The following is an 18,385-nucleotide window of genomic DNA, read 5'->3' on the forward strand; positions in this document are numbered from 1 at the left end:
ATTTTTTTAAGATGCTCAGTGTTTTGTAATATTTATATTTAGAATAAACCTGAAATTTGTAAAATAAAACATTATACAAAGTAGCTCGAAAATAACAAAATCCTCGGTGTTTTGTAATATTTGAATTTGTAACATAAAACATTATATAAAGTAGCTCGAAAATAACAAGATCCTCAATGTTTTGTAATATTTATTTAGAATAAACCTGAAATTTGTGAAATAAAACATTATACAAAGTAGCTCGAAAATAACAACAAATGATGTACTTCGAGAGCTATATGAAATCTGCATTCACACATGAATACCTCGAAAATCCTATTTCTTAAAAACAGAGCACTAAAAACGTCCTACAAAAGCAACATATGAACAAAAATATGCATATAACTTAAGTTAAAAGAAAGTTCAGACTGCCAAATTACCAATATCCAATCTGAGAACTTAGAAGAAAAAGAAAAAAAGAAGAAGATTTGATGTCGTCAAATTCATGGAGGAAAGCCTTACTTTATGTATGAGCTCGACTCACCATCACCACAAGCAGCACAACAATGGATATCAAGAACGATGTTCTAAGCTTCTCCTCAAACACATCCCTTCCTTCTCCTCTCCTTTTCTCCCCATCACCATCATCATCCTTCCCACTCTCAAACATCTGCTTCATCACCTCTCTCATTCTCTCAATTACTTCCATCACTCTCGCCTTCATGTTCTTCAAAATCCACACCACGACGTTTGTCGGTTCATCGGAACCCTTATCATCGGGAGAGCTTTCCAACAAATTCCCGACAGTGTCGTCTTTTGCTGCAAGCAAAGAGAAAACAACAGTTTGATTGATGACCCCATGACAATGGATTCTTTTGTTGGGAATGGTTTTAAAACACCTACCTTCGTAGAATGACTTCCTCAGCTGTTGCACAGCTTCATTGTTCATAATCGCATCCCAAACCGCTTTATCCGATGATACCGACATAACCATTCTCTAAATGCAGCATGTTATCATATATGATAGGATCCTTTTTACAAATCTCGAGACTTGAGTTTAGATATATAACAACAAGATATGATCCTTATACAAATTTTGAGACTCGATATAGGTATACCACATCATGATATCATATGATAGGATCATTTTACAAATATTGAGACTCGAGTTTAGATATACAACAACATGATATGATATGATCCTTCTACAAATTTCGAGACCCGATATAGATATACAACAACATAATATGATATGATCCTTTTAGAAATCTCGAGACTCAGAGATTAAATGATCAGATCTCTTTCACCTGACATTTGTCGTATTAAAATAATTGTTATTAAACTCATAGGAATTTTAATTAATACCATTTATATTCAACTAACCTAATTAATAGCAAAGTACCCAAATAAATAATTTAATCATTTTACCATTCTACTATTTTATTTTATTTTTAATTATTTTCCAATGGGCATTTTCGTGATATATTTAAAGATGGAGGAGCAAGTAGCAAAAGTCACCTGAACTGAAGGGTCAGTCTGCAATAATTGAAAAGCATCATAAACCCTTTCAACGCCACGCGCGCCCAATTGCAGCTCCAAACACGGCTCAATCCAATCCACCTCCGACCCAACTGGAGAAGCCCGGTTTACCAAACCCGTATACATCCCGACCCGACCCAGTTCATCCTTCTCTTGGCCAAAAACCCTAAACTCGAGAAATTCACAGCGCCGGCAATGAGAATCCTATCGAATAATCTCAATAAAGTTAAAAAAAAAATTGGAATTCGTACTGGTTAATTGCAGAGACGGCGCCTTGAACCTCATCCAAGGAAGGAACAGACCATCCATTTGCGTCCTCATCAGAAACCCTAGCGATATTTTCGGTCTCGATTCCGTCCTCAGAAATCCATTCGAACTCATCGCAGTAGGGATTGCAGAAATGCCAGCCGGCGGAAAGCGGAGAGTGGCTAAGAGAAGAGCTCAACGACAGGCCGTGGAAATTAGCGGAACCGCCGTGCCGGTGCGTGGCTCGGGAACTGGACGTCGGAGAGGAAGGTCGGTTCGCGACACCGGCACTGGCGACGCCGGCTCTGGAAACTGCTCGACCGGCGGTTCTGATGATGTTTCCAGCGCTTAGAGGTCCCATGATTTTGGTACTGAAGGTGGGGATTGATGGGTAAGTTGTTGGTTCGTTTATCGTAGCTCGATCGTTGTGCTATTCTTGGAAGTGGATAAAGCTGAGAATTTATGTCCATCGCCGTTACTGTTGTTTATATTTTGCTTTCATTATGGGCTCGGTTTGTCCTTGTTCTTCTTCTTGGGTTGGGATTTTATCTATACCTTTCCTAACCCAACAGGCAAGGTTATTACTCTATTTTGTGTTTATTTCATCCATTCGGACTACCCAACCAACCCAACCATTTGTTTTTTATTTGGGTCAGGCGAATTTTTTGAAAACTAAAGATTCAATCCAATTTTTGGGTTACGTTTTTCTGGATCAATTCAACCCACTCGAAAAAAATAAGGTTACAACTCATACTTACCAACTCTCCAGTATTTTTTTTTTAAAATGAAGTATATTTAACTGTTTGTAACTGATATTTGAATTTTATGAAATTTTAACTATTAATATAATAGGTATTATGCATAAGTGTAACATTTCAGATTTTCCTTTTTTTTTTTTTGTTAAGATTTTATTTTTATTTCTATAAATGATAAGATATTATGCTATCATTTATTCTCACGGTAAAAGGGTGCGATTTCTAACCAGGAAGTTACTAACTTGAAAAGTCACAAAGATCTTTTATATTCCTGTTTCTCTGAGTTTCCTTTATCCTAAAACCCTAGAATGCAAATGTCTTCCTATTATTTTTATATTCCCATACCCAACTTTTACCCCCCTTGGAAACTATTTTCTCTCCAAACTTTCCTCCGGAATGTTGGGGTTGCTCTTCGGAGGAAGAATCGAGTAGAAGTAAGGCATTGATGTTGGGAACATTGTGCCAAAGAAGGTTGACCGTCGGAAATCGGTGTTGAGGACGTTGTGGGATTGTCGGCGCGTCGCCGGAATCGGGGAGGCTGAAACTAGAGTTTCGTCGCTTGTCGGGTAAGGAAGGCAAGGTTTTTGGAATAGGGTCGAGCCGCAGACGCACACCCAGCAGCTCCGGCAGCTTCACATGCGTACACAGTGCGGGTCGGCTCGCACGTGTACGAAATCGGCTCGGCTCCGTCAAATCCCACAGCTCGGCTTGGCTGCTTAGTTGGTCGGCTCTGCAGCTCGGCTTGGCGGCTCGGTATCACTATAATATATCGATTCCAAGGTTTTCGACCTTTCGAAGCCGTTTCTGCCCGTAGTTTTACCATTCGAGGTCAGTATGGTTCTTAAACGTTAAGGACAGATTAGGTCGGGGGTTTATTTTGATAAATAGCATGAGGTTTAACTAGGGTATGTTATGAAAGGTTCTAAGTTTTTATGTGGTTATCATAGGACGTATTTAACCGCTGGAATTAGCTCGTTGTGAGTGACTTCAACTAAGACCATCGAGGTAAGTGACCTTACTGTTGGAGTTAACTTACTACGTGTTGTATGATGGTGCGTGCCCTGTGGCCCTTGCATGCACCATAGTGCGTGCCCTGTGGCCCTTGCAAGCACCATATTTATGTGATATGATTATGTGATGTATAGATTGTGTATGTTATGTGTTGTATGAATTATGTTGACTGTTGACTGTTTATGTTATGTGAAGTCATGAATGAGATGTTAGTATTATATGCCATGAATATGTTGATCGATGTCATAGATACACGTAGAATTATCGAGTCATGTCATGAGATGTTTATGCAATTGGAATGTTTATGTAATATGCCATGTAATGTAAGTCATGTGAGATGCCATGTGATGTAAGAAACGTAAATGCGATGTTAGCACTGCTTATGTAATGCCATGTTAGATATGTTAAGGGACCTCATGCATATATGTATGTCACGTGCATCGGGATTCTTCCCCTTTATGATACGAAAGAACGAATTACGATATTTATGTTCGTCATGATATCATGCGGGCCCTTTTCTGTTCTGTGGTGTCCGACGACGTGTAATACGTTATGTCCGACCAAGCTAGGCCCAGGGGGTACATATATGAGCCCGCCTGGTGGGTCCATGTACACGTACATCGGCCATGTGTGAAGGAGTACCACACATCCAACCTTACCTGGAATAGAAAAGCGCCCAAGGCTATGAAAAGTTTATGAAAAGTTAGGTCCGCTCATATGTTACATGTGTTTGCATTCCTAACCCCAACAATGGGGTAACTTACTGAGTATTTCATAAAATACTCAAGCCACGTGCTACCTACATTTTTCAAGTAAAGGCAAGGCGTCAATATACGGTTGACGGCTGAGCTGAGGACACTATGGAAGTTGGAGATGGAATGTTTTAGGAGTTTACTTTTATTAGACTGCTCTAAGTATATCATTTAGTATGGTTTTATTTGGATTTATTCAGTTGTTAAAGGTTTATTTTCTAAGTTTAGGTTTTGTTTGGATTTATGAATGTTTATGAAAGAATTTGTTTTGTTTCCAAGGTTATTTATGATGAGCTTACGCGTAATGAATTATGAATGCATGGGTGACGTCACTAATTAATTAGGTTAAAGAAAATTAGGGGCGTTACAATAAGTATGATTTTTTTAAATAACTAACAAAACAATTTGGTAATCTAACCCAACCCTATTTGAGTTGTTCCAGTTGCAACACAACCAGATTGATTTAAAAGATTTTTCCAACTCAATATATAATATAATGCTTTAATAAGTTAAACATTTCATATGCTACGTTTAGTGTTGGTGTGTGAGATCCCACATTAGTTGGAGAGGGTAACGAAATATTATTTACAAGAGTGTAGAAACCTCTCCTTAGTAGACGCATTTTAAAACCGTGATACGTAACGGGCCAAAGCGGACAATATCTACTGGCGGTGAGATTGGACTTTTACAAATTGTATCAGAACTAGACACCAGATGGTGTGCTAGCGAGAACACTGAGTCTTTAAAGGAGTAGATAGTGAGATCCCACGTCTATTGGAGAAGGAGGACGTGGGTTGTTCGTGTTTTTTATAAGTATGAATATGAAGCAAGAGAAACGTCTCCCATGATTGTTAGAGCAAAACAAAGGCATTGAAGTTGCGTGGTGGTGCTTCTCATTTGGGTGAGTTTTTTTTTTGCTTGGAATAGACCAAAGTCTCCTCTTATTTGTTGTTAAGAACTAGAAGGACACACCCTTCATCCACTCCAACCAGTCTCCATTACCATTCGTTAGCGATCCAAAGGCATAAATTTGAGAGAGTTCTTCAAGAAAAAAGAGGAAACTCCACATCAACAATGAATGGCATCCAAGACAGATCAAAGACCTTACAAGTATGTTAAAAGTGTCCTAGTAGACAGGACAATTGCAGGTCAGAATCAAAATTCAATCGTGGGTTGAAGCCAAGACTCCCTCAAATTTATTAGTGTTGTGAGTCGACACCTCTATTTGGAGAGACTACCCCTCAAGCAAGAACCAAGTTCATATGTCAAGTGTTTGGGGTTTCAATGTGGGCAATAGATGGAACAGAAGGCACACCAAGTCGAGTATCTTTCAAAGAACCATTCGCATTAGAGGAACATTGAGAAGTCTTGTGTCAGACAAGACAAGCATTGGCCAACTGCCAAGTTGACCACAACGCAAGTCCTTATGGGAGCGACATTACTGTAAGGAGCGAACACACGTGTATTCCTTGAGGCACCGCCTTCTACATTTCGTACCCCAAAAAAATGACAAACCCTGAAATGAGTATGTGGCAATGGGAAGGGGAGTGAGGATGGGTCTCCATTGGACCAAATGGGGTATTGAGACAAATTACATATGAAGATCCGGATAAAAGTTGACTAAGAACAGAGAAAGATATGGGCAAAATAAGTGGACACAACTCAAAAATCAACACCCAATATAGAATATGGGCCTCCAAAATTCAACGAATGAGCTATTTATTACAAGTAGCAACACGAAAACTAGCCTCTTTTTGTATGAATATTTGCAAAGATCGTAAATCCCAGCAGCTATGATGAATACACTGTTAGAACACATGCTCAACTTTTGAATATATACCCACAGAGTCCCACTTACATGTTGGAAATCAAATGAATGAATATATATATATATATATATATATATATATGTAAGGTCCAAATTGTATGTGAATTTGTGGAGAAGGGGAGAGGTTAAGTTCAAAACCAGACATCATTACAGTTGCAGTTTGACATATGAAAAGAAGAGGGGATGGTAAGGGGTTCACAAAGTTTTGTTCCACTCATCTATTAAATTATAGGCCACAAACCATTTGTTGTGTCGCTGTGGCTTTCGCTTTGAAGCGGAGTTCTCATCCATCACGTCTCGAGCTCATCGTTTGCAAATATTATTGGTTTTAGCCTTAATGTAACACAATCAGCCTTATGATTTTAAAACGTGTAACAGTTCAACCTCATCACTAGTAGATATTGTCTTCTTTGAGCTTTTCATCTCGGGTTTCTCCTCAAGACTTTTAAAACGAGTATGCTAGAGAGAAGTTTTCACACCCTTATAAAGAATGTTTTGTTTCCCTCACCAACTGATGTGAGATGTCACAATCCACCCCTCGGCTTAGCGTCCTTGATGGCACACCGTCCAGTGTCTAACTCTGATACCATTTGTAACAGTCGAAGTCCAGTGGCTAGAGTCTTTACTCGCACACTGTCGAGGCCTAGCATTCTCGTTGGCACTTGTTCCATTATCCAATTGATGTTGGACCTTCAGTCCACCCCCTTCGGAGCCCAGCGTCCTTGCTGGCACACCGCCTCGTGTCCATCCCTTTTCGAGACTCAACCTACTCGCTGGCACATCGCCTAGTGTCTAACTCTTGTAACAATTGTAACGGTCGAAGCCAGGCCTGAAAGGAAAAGTCTTAAGAGAACAATATCGGCTAGTAGTGGGTTTAGGCTGTTACACTCCAGATTTTAAAATGTGTTTAATAAGAATAGGTTTCCACACCCATATACATAAGGAATGTTTCGTTCCCCTCTCCAACCGAAATAAGATCTCCCACGTTTTTTAAATTGTAGAGACTAAATTTGAAGAATTATACCAAACATACTCAATATAGAACGAGATTAAGAGTGGGGTAAAAAGTTGTAGGAACCGTTAATTGTAAGCCATTGATGTTGGGAAGGTCGAAACGAAATGATATGCTATGATGATGCGCTCCATTAAACAACCGTTGTTGTGTCCAATTCCAAACGAAAGGATCACAAAAAAGAGAATAGAAAGAATAAGAAAAATAAAGTGAGCAAAAAGATAGAACAACAACAACACCACCATGATGATGATGATGATGGAGATCAACATTTTCCACCACCAATTATTTATTTTAATTTTTTATTTAATTAATTAAAACATAAACACTATTCCATAGTCAAACCTTATTCCATCATCCTCGATACCCCTTTTCTTCCTCTTAACTCATTCCAAAATTTTTATTATATATATTCTCAAATAATTAAAAATATTTAATTTCTAATTCACTATTATTATTATTATTATTATTATTATTATTATAAACACCCACCAAACATTCCATAAACCAAATATTTTAAGGTGCTTTAGAAGAATATTTAAATAGTATTATTTTTTTTTTCTTTTCTTTTTCAATGTTCTTCAAATAAAATAAAATATATTTTCAAAAGTTATATTTTAATCAAAATTTTATTCTAGAAAAAAAAAGTGGATGTTTAAGGAGTGGTCCAAAATTAAAGTAGAGGAATAAATAAATAATCATAGTAATAGTAATAATAATAATAATAATAATTCTCAATTTTAAAATCGTGAAAGTCACACTACAAAACATTTTCACTTGAAATTCCTTTTTTCCTTTTTAATATTTATTTGGATTCTTAGAATCATCATTTAATCTTCCTATTTAAAACACATTCCCACTATGTTTTGTTCCCCATAAATTATAACTTTTAATCCTATAATTTTATTTTTTTAAAAAAAATCATATTCATCATAATTATCCCCAAAGTAATTAAAAAAATGAAATTTATAAATAAATAAATAAATAAAAACAATAAATAGATATGTTTGGGACGTGGACATAAAATCAACAATATACACTGATTTTATTAATGTATTCCAAAATTTAATTAATTTTAGGGAGTCAAATTAAAATAATAATAATAATTAGAAATTCAATAAATTGGGCTGGCTTGTTGTGTTGCCGCCTACATCGCCGTGTAAGATTGGACTCGAGTCTAGGCGTTGTCAAATAAATAAATATAATAATAAATAAATAAATAAATAAAAGATTCCAAATTAATGGGACTAAGATAAGTAATTAAAAGATGTTAAGAACGTGATTAAGTATTAATGGCCGAAGCATTCTCTGATTATGCTCATCCCCCCACCATTCTCTTTTTTTTTTTTTTTTTTTTTTTTTCAAATTTAATATTTTTAACTTTATGTATATTATTTTCTGAATTAATTGACATAAAATTGGTATTAATATTATTTTATTATTATGAAGACGTCACCTTTTTTCAAACTATTTTTTAAATGCCTCTCAATATATTTTTTAAAATTATCTTCGTGAGTACGATAATGTTATTATAATGGCTGTCATTGGTCGTGAGTTTTATTTCAAAACAAAACAAAAATTATATTGGTAATAAATATATATATATATATTTGTTTGTTTTAAATGCTTTTCGTTGCAAGATGGTGTTAAGACTTTTTGTATGATTTAATTTAACATTAAATCTCTCAATTATTGCAGATTTATAATTGTATTAAATATTCAGAACTTTTTAAAATAATTTAATTCTATTGACTTCGATAAATGGATGAAAACCTCAAATTGTTAACTCCAATAAATAAAATAATTTTTGTTTAAAAATTCTCAAACTTACCCTTTATGTCTTTTTCTACGAGAAGCGTTTTAAAATTTTGAGATAAATAAGAATATATTCAAAATAACTTTTTTTTTTTTTTCATTTCTTATCTTCATAATACATCGCAATTATTTTGCATTATGCGATAGCGATGAATTATTTGAAAGTTTTATTTCTCTCGAATATTTTCAACTATCTAATTTGTCATATAGCTAACCGTGTCTTTTTTCTATTAAAGAAAGTTGAGTCTTATAAAGGACGCCATCAGATCAATTTTTTTCTTCTTTAGTCATCTTCTACCAACTTATGTCTATAAAATATTTAATTCCATGCTTTACCTTTTCACTTTTTGCTCTTTTACATTTGCCTTCAATCACAATAACCTTTTTTTTTTACTTTTTTTTTCTTTTTAATGAATTAATTTTTGTAATTAAATGAAATCAATCGATATTAATAAACATAAAGCACGAGGTTAAATTGTAAATTTTTTTTTTTTAGTTTCATAATTAATAATAAAAATTTAAATAAATGACTCGAACCATTTGAACGAACCAAATCAAAATATATATTTTACAGTTGAGTTGAGTGAGTTGGATTTATTGTTTAATAAGAATTATTTAAATTAAGAAATTAAATTAGAAAAAGATGATAATAACCCATAAACATTGTGTGTGTACGTTAATAAAACCATTAGCAATAAAATAAAAGCAATAACTAAATTATTGTTTCAACCATTAATAAAAGAAATTGAACATGCATAATTTAAGAATTAGTGGAAGGTTCAAAATTCCAAGTCCACGTATTTTTTTCGTTAAAAAAATTAAAATAAAATAAAACAAACTCATTTTTGGCCGTTTATTTCTTTCTCACTCCTATGATTACTTAGAAGGATGGTTTATGAAAAGCATTGACAATGATGAATTAATAATTTAAAAAATAAAATAATAATAATTAGCTAGAGCACGATGAAATTAATTTAATTAACATTCCCACAACACAATCGAGTAAATGAATTTTTTCATTTTTTTAATATATAATGAGCAAAAAAAGGACAGAGATTAGATCTATCGAGGATAGGAAATGTAATCTTCGTCTCTGGAGAAATTCTCCCCTCCCTCTACTCTCTCCCTCATTCCTTGTTTAAACGAGCATTTTCCACCCCCTAAATGGGGTGAGTCCTAGTGAGACTCGATCTCACAAATTAAATAAATATCTCTAAAACAAAATATAGTTCACTGTTCTAAGTACACTTAATTTTGAAGTATTTAGAGTTGAGTCATCTGAAAGAAATATGCACCTTGTTGATATAAGTACTAACTATCAAAAAAAAATTCAGCATTTCCTATCTGTAATTTCGTATCATCAAGTCACGTGATCCATCTACGATCGAGCGAAACAAAAATGACGAGAAGGAAAAAAATAAATAATGAAGCGATTATTTATTTAGTAAAATAAATGTGTTGATGTGGGGAGAGAGGATAAAAGATAAAGTGATGGAAGCTTGGTTGAAAGGGCCAAAAAATGCTTAGTTTGGTGACGAAACAATGAACACTTTATTTGAAGTTACATTATTGAGTCGTTGGTGGGCGGTGGGTATTATTTTAATTAATTAAATAATTAATTAATTATTATTGGGTAATTGGGAAGGCAATGGGAAGATTAGAATGCATGTGCGCCCTATTTGTATTTGCATTCTTAGCCTAGGAAACCTTTGCGTTACATTGTTGTTTAACCCAAAAGGAGAGGATCATTATTTATTCTTCATTTTCATTTTATGCTTTACTTTCCTTTCCTCCATTCTACTGTTTAAGTCCACCGCTAGCAGATATTGTTCACTTTAGCTTGTTATGTATCACCGTCAACCTCATTGTATTAAAATGCATCTACAAACGAGAGGTTTGCATACCCAGCAATGTTTTTTTTTTTTTTTTTTTTTTTTTTGTTCCCCTTTTCAACTGGTGTGAGATCTCACGGATGACTTCTTAAAAATTTTAGTAGCAAGTATGTAAGTGAGGACGACATATGCTAAAAATATTATAAGTCAAGTAGATAACGTGGTGGTTATGTTATACGAGACGTTCTAAAACATTTATATGAATATTCAAATTAAAAAATAAATAAATGTTTTTGAAAATTGGAGATTTCTAAACTCACTAAATTATGCATATGGGTTAGGTTAAGCTTTTAATTTAGATTTTTTAAAAAAAGTATTATTTTAGAGAAATTAAAATAGGAGTCAAAATTGGTTACCAATATTCAAAATATGAAAAATTTCTCTCCTAAATCAATTATTTGCCACTTTTATATTAGATCATTAAATAAAATATAATCATTAATATAGTATTTAATTAATAAAATATAATACAATGTGCAATATTTAGATATTTATCACATTACAAGTATATAATATGTTGCTAATACACCGGTTCTTACATTTTTATTAAATATTTCAACACGCGACAAATCTTCTATTATTTCAATTATATTATAAACAAAAACAAAAATTCAATTTTACCAATTTAAATTTTGGGTTAATAGTTAATTTACAATAATAAATAAAATAAATAAATAAAAGAAAAATAAGAAATTCCTCCTCGCCCCGCCCAGCCATTATTGCGGTAAGCGAAGGAGGTGTATGAAGACAAAAATCGATGGCCATTGACTTTCTTCCATTAATTATATCAACTAGTTTTTTTCATTACAATATTTCACATCAAAATAAATAAATAAATAAATAAATAAATAAATAAAAAGCAAATATTCATTGGTGTTCGTTCCTCTGTATAAATTCCTCTCTTTCCTCTTCCTCCTCTCCATTGCTACTCTAATTTGCAGCGCTGTTGTTTCTCTCTTTCATGTCTGCCATTTTCTTCCTTTAAAGCTTCTAAGCTTCCTTCTTCTGTTGGATGTTCTTGCTAGACCCACCAAATCTTCCTTAGCTTCACATTTATAAAAGCCTCCAAATCATGTAATTTCAGCCCCTTTTGAAATCAGCCCTCTTCCCAAAAAAACCCAAAAAAAAAAAAAAAAACAAAACCCAGTTCAGTTCTTGATTTTCGATCCAAGAGTAAGAGAAATCTAGTGTTTATTGTTATCCTGGCTGAGCTTCCAATTCTGCCTTAGATCAACCTTTATAAAAGCCTCAAAATCATGTAACTTCGATTCCTTCGTATCCCCACCGTTTCCCACAAAAAACCCAAAAAAAAAAATTTGATTTTTTTTCATACCCACAAGTTTGTTTTTCCAAAAAAAGAGGAAATGCCGGAATCGGAAAGTGGAACGCCGGTGCCGTCGGCTCCGGCGACGCCGGGGACGCCGGGAGGGCCGCTGTTTTCTGGGTTGCGGGTGGATTCGTTGTCGTACGATCGGAAGTCAATGCCGCGGTGTAAGTGCTTGCCCGTGAATGCTCCCACGTGGGGCCAGCCTCACACGTGCTTCACTGACTTTCCTGTTCCTGATGTTTCTCTCACCCGCAAGGTACCATTTCTCTCTCTCTCTCTCTCTCTCTCTCTCTTTTATTTATTATTTTTATGCCTTTAATTTATATTTTAATCCTCATTATTAGCCTATTTTAATTATTAATCCTATTATTTTAATATTTATTTTGATATATTTTAAAATATATATAAAAGTGGGCTAATTGAATTCAGTTATTAGAATAGATATCTTTTAATTTTAGTATTATTGTGCTTTATTTATTTATCAATTTATTTGAATTCAATCATGAAATAAAAATTAAAATTGTCAATATTTTCTTAAGGGTATATAGATTAAAAATAATAAATAATTAGGAATTAAAAATAAATAAATATTTTGGAACGAAATGAAATAAAATAGGATTTTAATATTCCTTCTTATCACTTTCGTTTTTGCAGTAAATAAATAAATAAATATACATATATATATATATATGTATGTATATGTATATGTATGTATGTATGTATGTTGTATGTATGTATTTATTTATTTATTTATTTAGATGCTAAATTAATTATTTGTTTTGACTGAAATTTAGTTGGGAGCAGAATTCGTGGGAACATTCATCCTGATATTTGCGGCGACGGCAGGACCCATTGTGAATCAGAAGTACAACGGCGCCGAGACTCTGATCGGAAACGCTGCGTGTGCCGGGCTGGCCGTAATGATCGTAATTCTGTCGACGGGACACATCTCCGGCGCCCACCTAAACCCATCGCTCACCATTGCCTTCGCCGCTCTCCGCCACTTCCCATGGGTCCAAGTCCCTGCCTACATCGCTGCTCAGGTCTCTGCTTCCATTTGTGCCTCTTTTGCTCTTAAAGGTGTTTTCCACCCTTTCATGTCTGGCGGCGTCACCGTCCCCTCTGTCAGCACCGGCCAAGCCTTCGCTCTTGAATTCTTCATCACTTTCAATCTTCTCTTCGTCGTCACCGCCGTCGCAACCGATACTCGAGCGGTAACTACACTTTCTATAACCATCTTATTAGGAACTACCCTTCTCCATAATGATATGATATTGTCAGTTCTGTTTTTGGTTTACCAAAAGGTCTCGTACTAAATGTATTTCTTACTTATAAACCCACTATCAATCCCTTAAATTAACCAATGTGGGATTCGTCTTCCAACAATCCTCCCTTCGAACAAAGTATACGGCCTATGGAGCCCTCAAACAGTCTCTTCTTAATCGAGACTCAACTCTTTCTCTAGAACCCTCGAATAAAGTATATCCTTAGTTCAACACTTACTTTAGTCACTTTTGACTATATCTTTGAGATTCACAACTTCTATGTTCGACATTTGAGGATTCTATTGATGTGGTTAGGTTAAGGGTATAGCTCTGATACCATGTTAGGAACACGGCTCTTCAAGGTGGTATGATATTATCCACTTTGAGTATAGAACCTATGATACCAATGGAGATGCAAGACCTATGATCAATCCTTAAATTAGCTGATCTGGGATTCCTCTCTTAACAATCAGTGGTATGCTAATCATGTTGTTAATGTTAGACGAACGCGACTCTCCACAATGGTATGATATTGTCCAGCATAAGCTCTCATGGCTTTGCTTTGGGTTTCCCCAAAAGGCCTCACTACCAATTGAGAGAGTATTCTTTGATTATAAACCTACTATCATTCCTTAAATTAGTCGAGGTGTGACTTTCATCATTCAACAACAGTTAACAAATTATGGTCCTTTTTGTTACAGGTGGGAGAGTTGGCTGGGATTGCAGTCGGAGCTACAGTTATGGTGAACATTCTTGTCGCCGGGTGAGTTGAGATATGATTTCATCTTAAAAATCCAATCTTTTGCCAACTTTTTGCTAAACCAAGCCTCAATAAACAATTGGGTGTCAAAAAAATGACATCTTTCCCCACTTTCAATAACTAAAGATCCTATTCACACAATTCTCAATCATAACTTTATTGTTTTTCAGGCCCTCAAGTGGTGGTTCCATGAACCCTGTTCGAACATTGGGCCCCGCCGTGGCTGCCGGAAATTACAGAGCATTATGGGTGTATCTAGTAGCACCAACGCTGGGAGCCATCGTCGGCGCGGGAACTTACACCGCCGTGAAGCTGCGAGACGACGAAGTGGATGCTCCGTCTCAGGTGAGGAGCTTCCGCCGCTGAAAACGGCCGTCGGCCATTGTAATCAGGATAATGGGTGTGTGTGATTAGTGGAAGAATAAAGGTAAGGCGATTGGTGATGGATGAGACTTGAAGATCGTCGCCTGAATTGCTATATGTTTGTGTGTGTTTTATTGTTATTGTGTTTGCTTGCTTCTCTTGTTCTTGCTGTCTTTGAATTAATTGACTTCTTTGGAGGTTTGCTTTATATGAACACACTCATTATGGTTTCTTATCAGCTTTGTCCTATAATAAACTTTGTTTACTATAACAAAGAAATTATTGAATGTTGTTTTCTGTTGCTAGCATCGTCTTTCATTCCTGCTCGTCCAGTTTAGTTGAATAATTTCGACATCATATATTCATACGTAAGACATTCAATTCATAGCTGAGTTTTTTTTTTTTTTTGTCTCTTTAATAACCTGACTATCTTGTTGAATAATGTACTGACCCACTCACGTTCCTAATCCTCGTGTATCTCTAACTCGAAAAGTATGTTTTACATTATAAGTTAAGAGAATAAATTTTAAAATTTAAAGATTAAATTGTTATTTTTATAAATTTTTAAGGACGGAAGTGATTTTTTAATTTTTTTAAATTAACAGATAAAATCTTGCTCCACTGAGATAGTCTCATGGACTAGGTCTAGACATTAGGCTGGACCAGTTTGAGTCTAGCCCAGAAAATGATTGAAGCTCAGGCCCATCTTTGGCCCACATTTCATATGGTTGGGCCAATCAGCTCGGCCCAATTATGATACATGGTGATGACAAAAATTAACGGATAGGTTTGGAATATTAATTTTTTAATATTAATTAATATATATATATATATATTAAAAAAATAATATTCCAAACTAAATTATTACCCCTCGAGATTCAATTTGATATTATTCATTCGGGATAATGCGTTAGTGTCTCTCATTTTTCATTTCACCCCTAAGGCATTATCGCTCACTGACTTAAAGAGCTGCAATGTTGCAACATAGTTATTAGAATTGAAAAAGTTTCTACGCACGTTTATCTTTGGTTGGCGTCGAGCGCTGAAGCATTAAGTTACTACATTGAGCGTCTCAATAATTGTTGATAGCTTCAAGGATTGATCGAGTGACCAAATTTTCTAATATTTTTCATTATTATTATTGTTTTATTGTGCATGCTAAAAAGTTGGTGTGACATAAAGATATAAATATTACCATAAACATGTGAATTTTGAATATGTTATAGTTATACAATTGAATTAATTGCTCAAACAAACAAATATTCCACTCCAAAAAAAAAAACCTCAACCCATTTACATATTTACACTTTTTACCACCGCTCATTTCCCAATAATTTATCGCCACGTGTCTCCGCTCATCTTCCCGATCCGCTCCTTCATCATTTGCAGCACCCCACCGATCGTCGGCCTGGGCGCCGGCGGCTGCGATATGCAAGCCGTCGCAATTGAGAGCAAGGCTCCCGCTTCTCCCCCATCGAAATCCCCCCGAAGCCGCGGATCCACTAGCTCCACCACTGCCGACGGTGTAATTCCTCCACCGTGGCGCACCGTCGGCGGTATAATTGAAGTTAAAATCTGACCCTTTTCCGAACAGAATGCCTCTTTTCCGGTGATTAGCTCTAACAGAACGACGCCGAAACTGTAAATGTCGTTCTTCTTTGAGGCGATTCCGGTTCGCAAGTATTGGGGATCTGTGTAACCAGGGGATCCCATCATCAATTGCTTTGCTCTGAAGGGGCTCGGCGGCGACGACGACGACTGATTCGCCACCGCCGACGAGAATCCCATTTTTGCAGAGCCGAAATCGCACAATTTGCAATTGAATCGTTCGTCGAGTAAAATGTTTGAAGATTTTATATCGCTGTGAACGATTTGTAGTCTGCATTTCTCGTGGAGATATTCGATTGCTTGGGCTAATTGAAAGGCTATGGTCAGCCGGATTTTCCATGGCAGAACCACCGCCGCCGCCGGTCGGCTGTGGAGCTTCTCTTGTAAATTCCCATTTGGGACATATTCGAATACTAAAGCTCCTAAATCTGCAATTTCATTGAATTTCACTTTTAGAATTTAAATTATACTTTAATCATTGGAATATTAATTAAGCTAAACTCGAATTATTAAATTAAATTCGACCCGGATTCAGCCTATCTATCATAAACTCGTCTTTAAATTTGGTTCAAACTTGAACCACTTCATTTTTAAAGACCGACCCAAATTGGGTCGAGCCGGTTCGGGCAAAGTGATTTTTATTCGAAAAAGAAAGTATTATCCATTATCATTCTTTTTCCTTTATTCTTTTCCTCTCTAAATGGGAAGAAAACTACTTTAATTTTGAAGCACTAATGCAAATTTAATTAATTAACAAAAAAAATTAGACTTTTCATTTGCATTATCTAATTAAAAAAAGAATGTATTAATTAAACGAATCAAATTCCGAAAGTAAACCCAATTCCACTCAAGAAAACAAGAACATTTTTAAAAAATAGTTACTCAGCTTCTCACCTCGTTCATCGCAATAGCCAATGAAACCGACAATATTCCGGTGCCGGAGCTGAAGGAGAATGTCCAACTCCTGCCGGAACATCCGATTGAGCCGCTCACTACCGCCCAAAATCTTAACCGCCGCCGCTCCGGCTGTCATCCGAGCAAGATACACTTTGCTAAAGCCGCCGGAGCCGACGACGGTGGAGAAATGATTAGTGAAAGCCTCGATCTCAGTCCACCGGAACTTCCCAGCACCGAAAAAAACATGGTCAAGAACGGTTTTTTTATGAGCAAGTTTGGATTTCTTGAAGAATCGAAGCAAACCCATTTGGAAAAACCAAAAAATAAAGAAAACCCAGGAAGGAAAAAGCGAAATGAAGAGAGATTAAGAAGTGAAGTGAAGAAGAAGAATATTTAAGGCATGGGGAGTGGGTGGGTAGCGTGAAAAGAGTCGATATTCTTTATGGGTTTTGAAAAAGGAAAGGTTTTTATTCTGGGAATTGAAAGATTAAGAAGTGGGTATGATTCAAAATTTCGATATGGTTGGTTGGTTGGTTGGTGGGTGCAGGGGCTTTGGCTTTGGATTTGGGTTTGGTCTTGGCTGGGAAGCTACGAAGAAGCCAAGAGAACAGAACAGAAAAAAGGGGAGTTTTTTAGTGTAAGGAATGAGCCGACAACTCACTCGTGCGGGCCATTATATATCATTTTATGGGTTCGTTTGGTTTGGGACACTGTCCTATAATTATTACATTCATGTACGTTAGCTCCCAATTTTGTGTCTTCTTAATTGCCTACTTAAATTCTCCCCTCTCTCACCACTGTGATGGTACCAAAACAAGAGCAAAACATTACCAACGAGGTGCCTTCTTTCTTGCATTAGTCTCGAGATACTTAAGCATATCGTCACAACGTTAAATACCGTTTGTTAAGATTGCACAATAACGCATATATTTGATCTAACTGAACACACAGAGAAAATACAATGATGAATATTGACTAAACGTATATGTTGATCACTTCATATAAGGAGAATACAATGTCTTCCAATCACCGGCTAAAAGTATATATATATATATATATATAGTTCAATTTATTGTACCTATCTACCTATATAGTCATACCAACTTTTTATTATAAAGAGTGGTTTAATGTATAGAATCATCTTTTATATATAGTTTTATTACATATAACAATTGAATAAGCTATAATAATTCAACACTGTGCTCTATGTTGTTACAGTGGTGCATCTTCGTTTATGTTATATTAGTCTTATATAAAATTGTTGAAAGTGTTTCATTGAGGTTGTGACAGGCAATGCTCCTAACGTCATAAACGCAATACGACCGACAAAAAAAAA

General features: G+C 35.5%; 3 protein-coding genes across 3 annotated transcripts; 1 reads left to right on the top strand and 2 right to left on the bottom strand.

Moving 5' to 3' along the window:
- Positions 1-162: 162 nt before the first annotated feature.
- On the bottom strand, positions 163-2,309 carry LOC111796017 (uncharacterized). The gene is made up of 4 exons (XM_023678698.2): positions 1,770-2,309; positions 1,498-1,684; positions 883-976; positions 163-798 (listed from the first exon to the last, which is right to left on the bottom strand). The coding sequence occupies exons 1-4, from the start codon at positions 2,123-2,125 to the stop codon at positions 503-505; spliced, it is 933 nt and encodes a 310-aa protein (XP_023534466.2). The 5' UTR covers positions 2,126-2,309; the 3' UTR covers positions 163-502.
- Positions 2,310-11,763: 9,454 nt separating this feature from the next.
- Positions 11,764-14,849, top strand: NIP5;1 (NOD26-like intrinsic protein 5;1). The gene is made up of 4 exons (XM_023678705.2): positions 11,764-12,412; positions 12,951-13,370; positions 14,123-14,184; positions 14,352-14,849. The coding sequence occupies exons 1-4, from the start codon at positions 12,194-12,196 to the stop codon at positions 14,545-14,547; spliced, it is 897 nt and encodes a 298-aa protein (XP_023534473.1). The 5' UTR covers positions 11,764-12,193; the 3' UTR covers positions 14,548-14,849.
- An 851-nt stretch (positions 14,850-15,700) lies between these two features.
- On the bottom strand, positions 15,701-17,654 carry LOC111796015 (putative receptor-like protein kinase At1g33260). Its single transcript, XM_023678696.2, has 2 exons — positions 17,047-17,654; positions 15,701-16,580 (listed from the first exon to the last, which is right to left on the bottom strand). The coding sequence occupies exons 1-2, from the start codon at positions 17,354-17,356 to the stop codon at positions 15,880-15,882; spliced, it is 1,011 nt and encodes a 336-aa protein (XP_023534464.2). The 5' UTR covers positions 17,357-17,654; the 3' UTR covers positions 15,701-15,879.
- Positions 17,655-18,385: the final 731 nt, after the last annotated feature.

The sequence above is a fragment of the Cucurbita pepo genome, chromosome 5 (assembly GCF_057944985.1).
Source record: "Cucurbita pepo subsp. pepo isolate OVF chromosome 5, ASM5794498v1, whole genome shotgun sequence".
Classification (NCBI taxonomy): Eukaryota; Viridiplantae; Streptophyta; class Magnoliopsida; order Cucurbitales; family Cucurbitaceae; genus Cucurbita; species Cucurbita pepo.

Excerpts from the sequence above, each read along its gene's own strand:
- LOC111796017 (XM_023678698.2), bottom strand. The coding sequence starts at position 2,125 with ATGGGACCTCTAAGCGCTGGAAACATCATCAGAACCGCCGGTCGAGCA. Across the intron at positions 977-1,497 it reads AGACTGACCCTTCAGTTCAG|AGAATGGTTATGTCGGTATC; the intron begins GTGACTTTTGCT and ends TGCTGCATTTAG. Across the intron at positions 799-882 it reads GAGGAAGTCATTCTACGAAG|CAAAAGACGACACTGTCGGG; the intron begins GTAGGTGTTTTA and ends CTTTGCTTGCAG.
- LOC111796015 (XM_023678696.2), bottom strand. The coding sequence starts at position 17,356 with ATGGGTTTGCTTCGATTCTTCAAGAAATCCAAACTTGCTCATAAAAAA. Across the intron at positions 16,581-17,046 it reads TGGCTATTGCGATGAACGAG|ATTTAGGAGCTTTAGTATTC; the intron begins GTGAGAAGCTGA and ends ATGAAATTGCAG.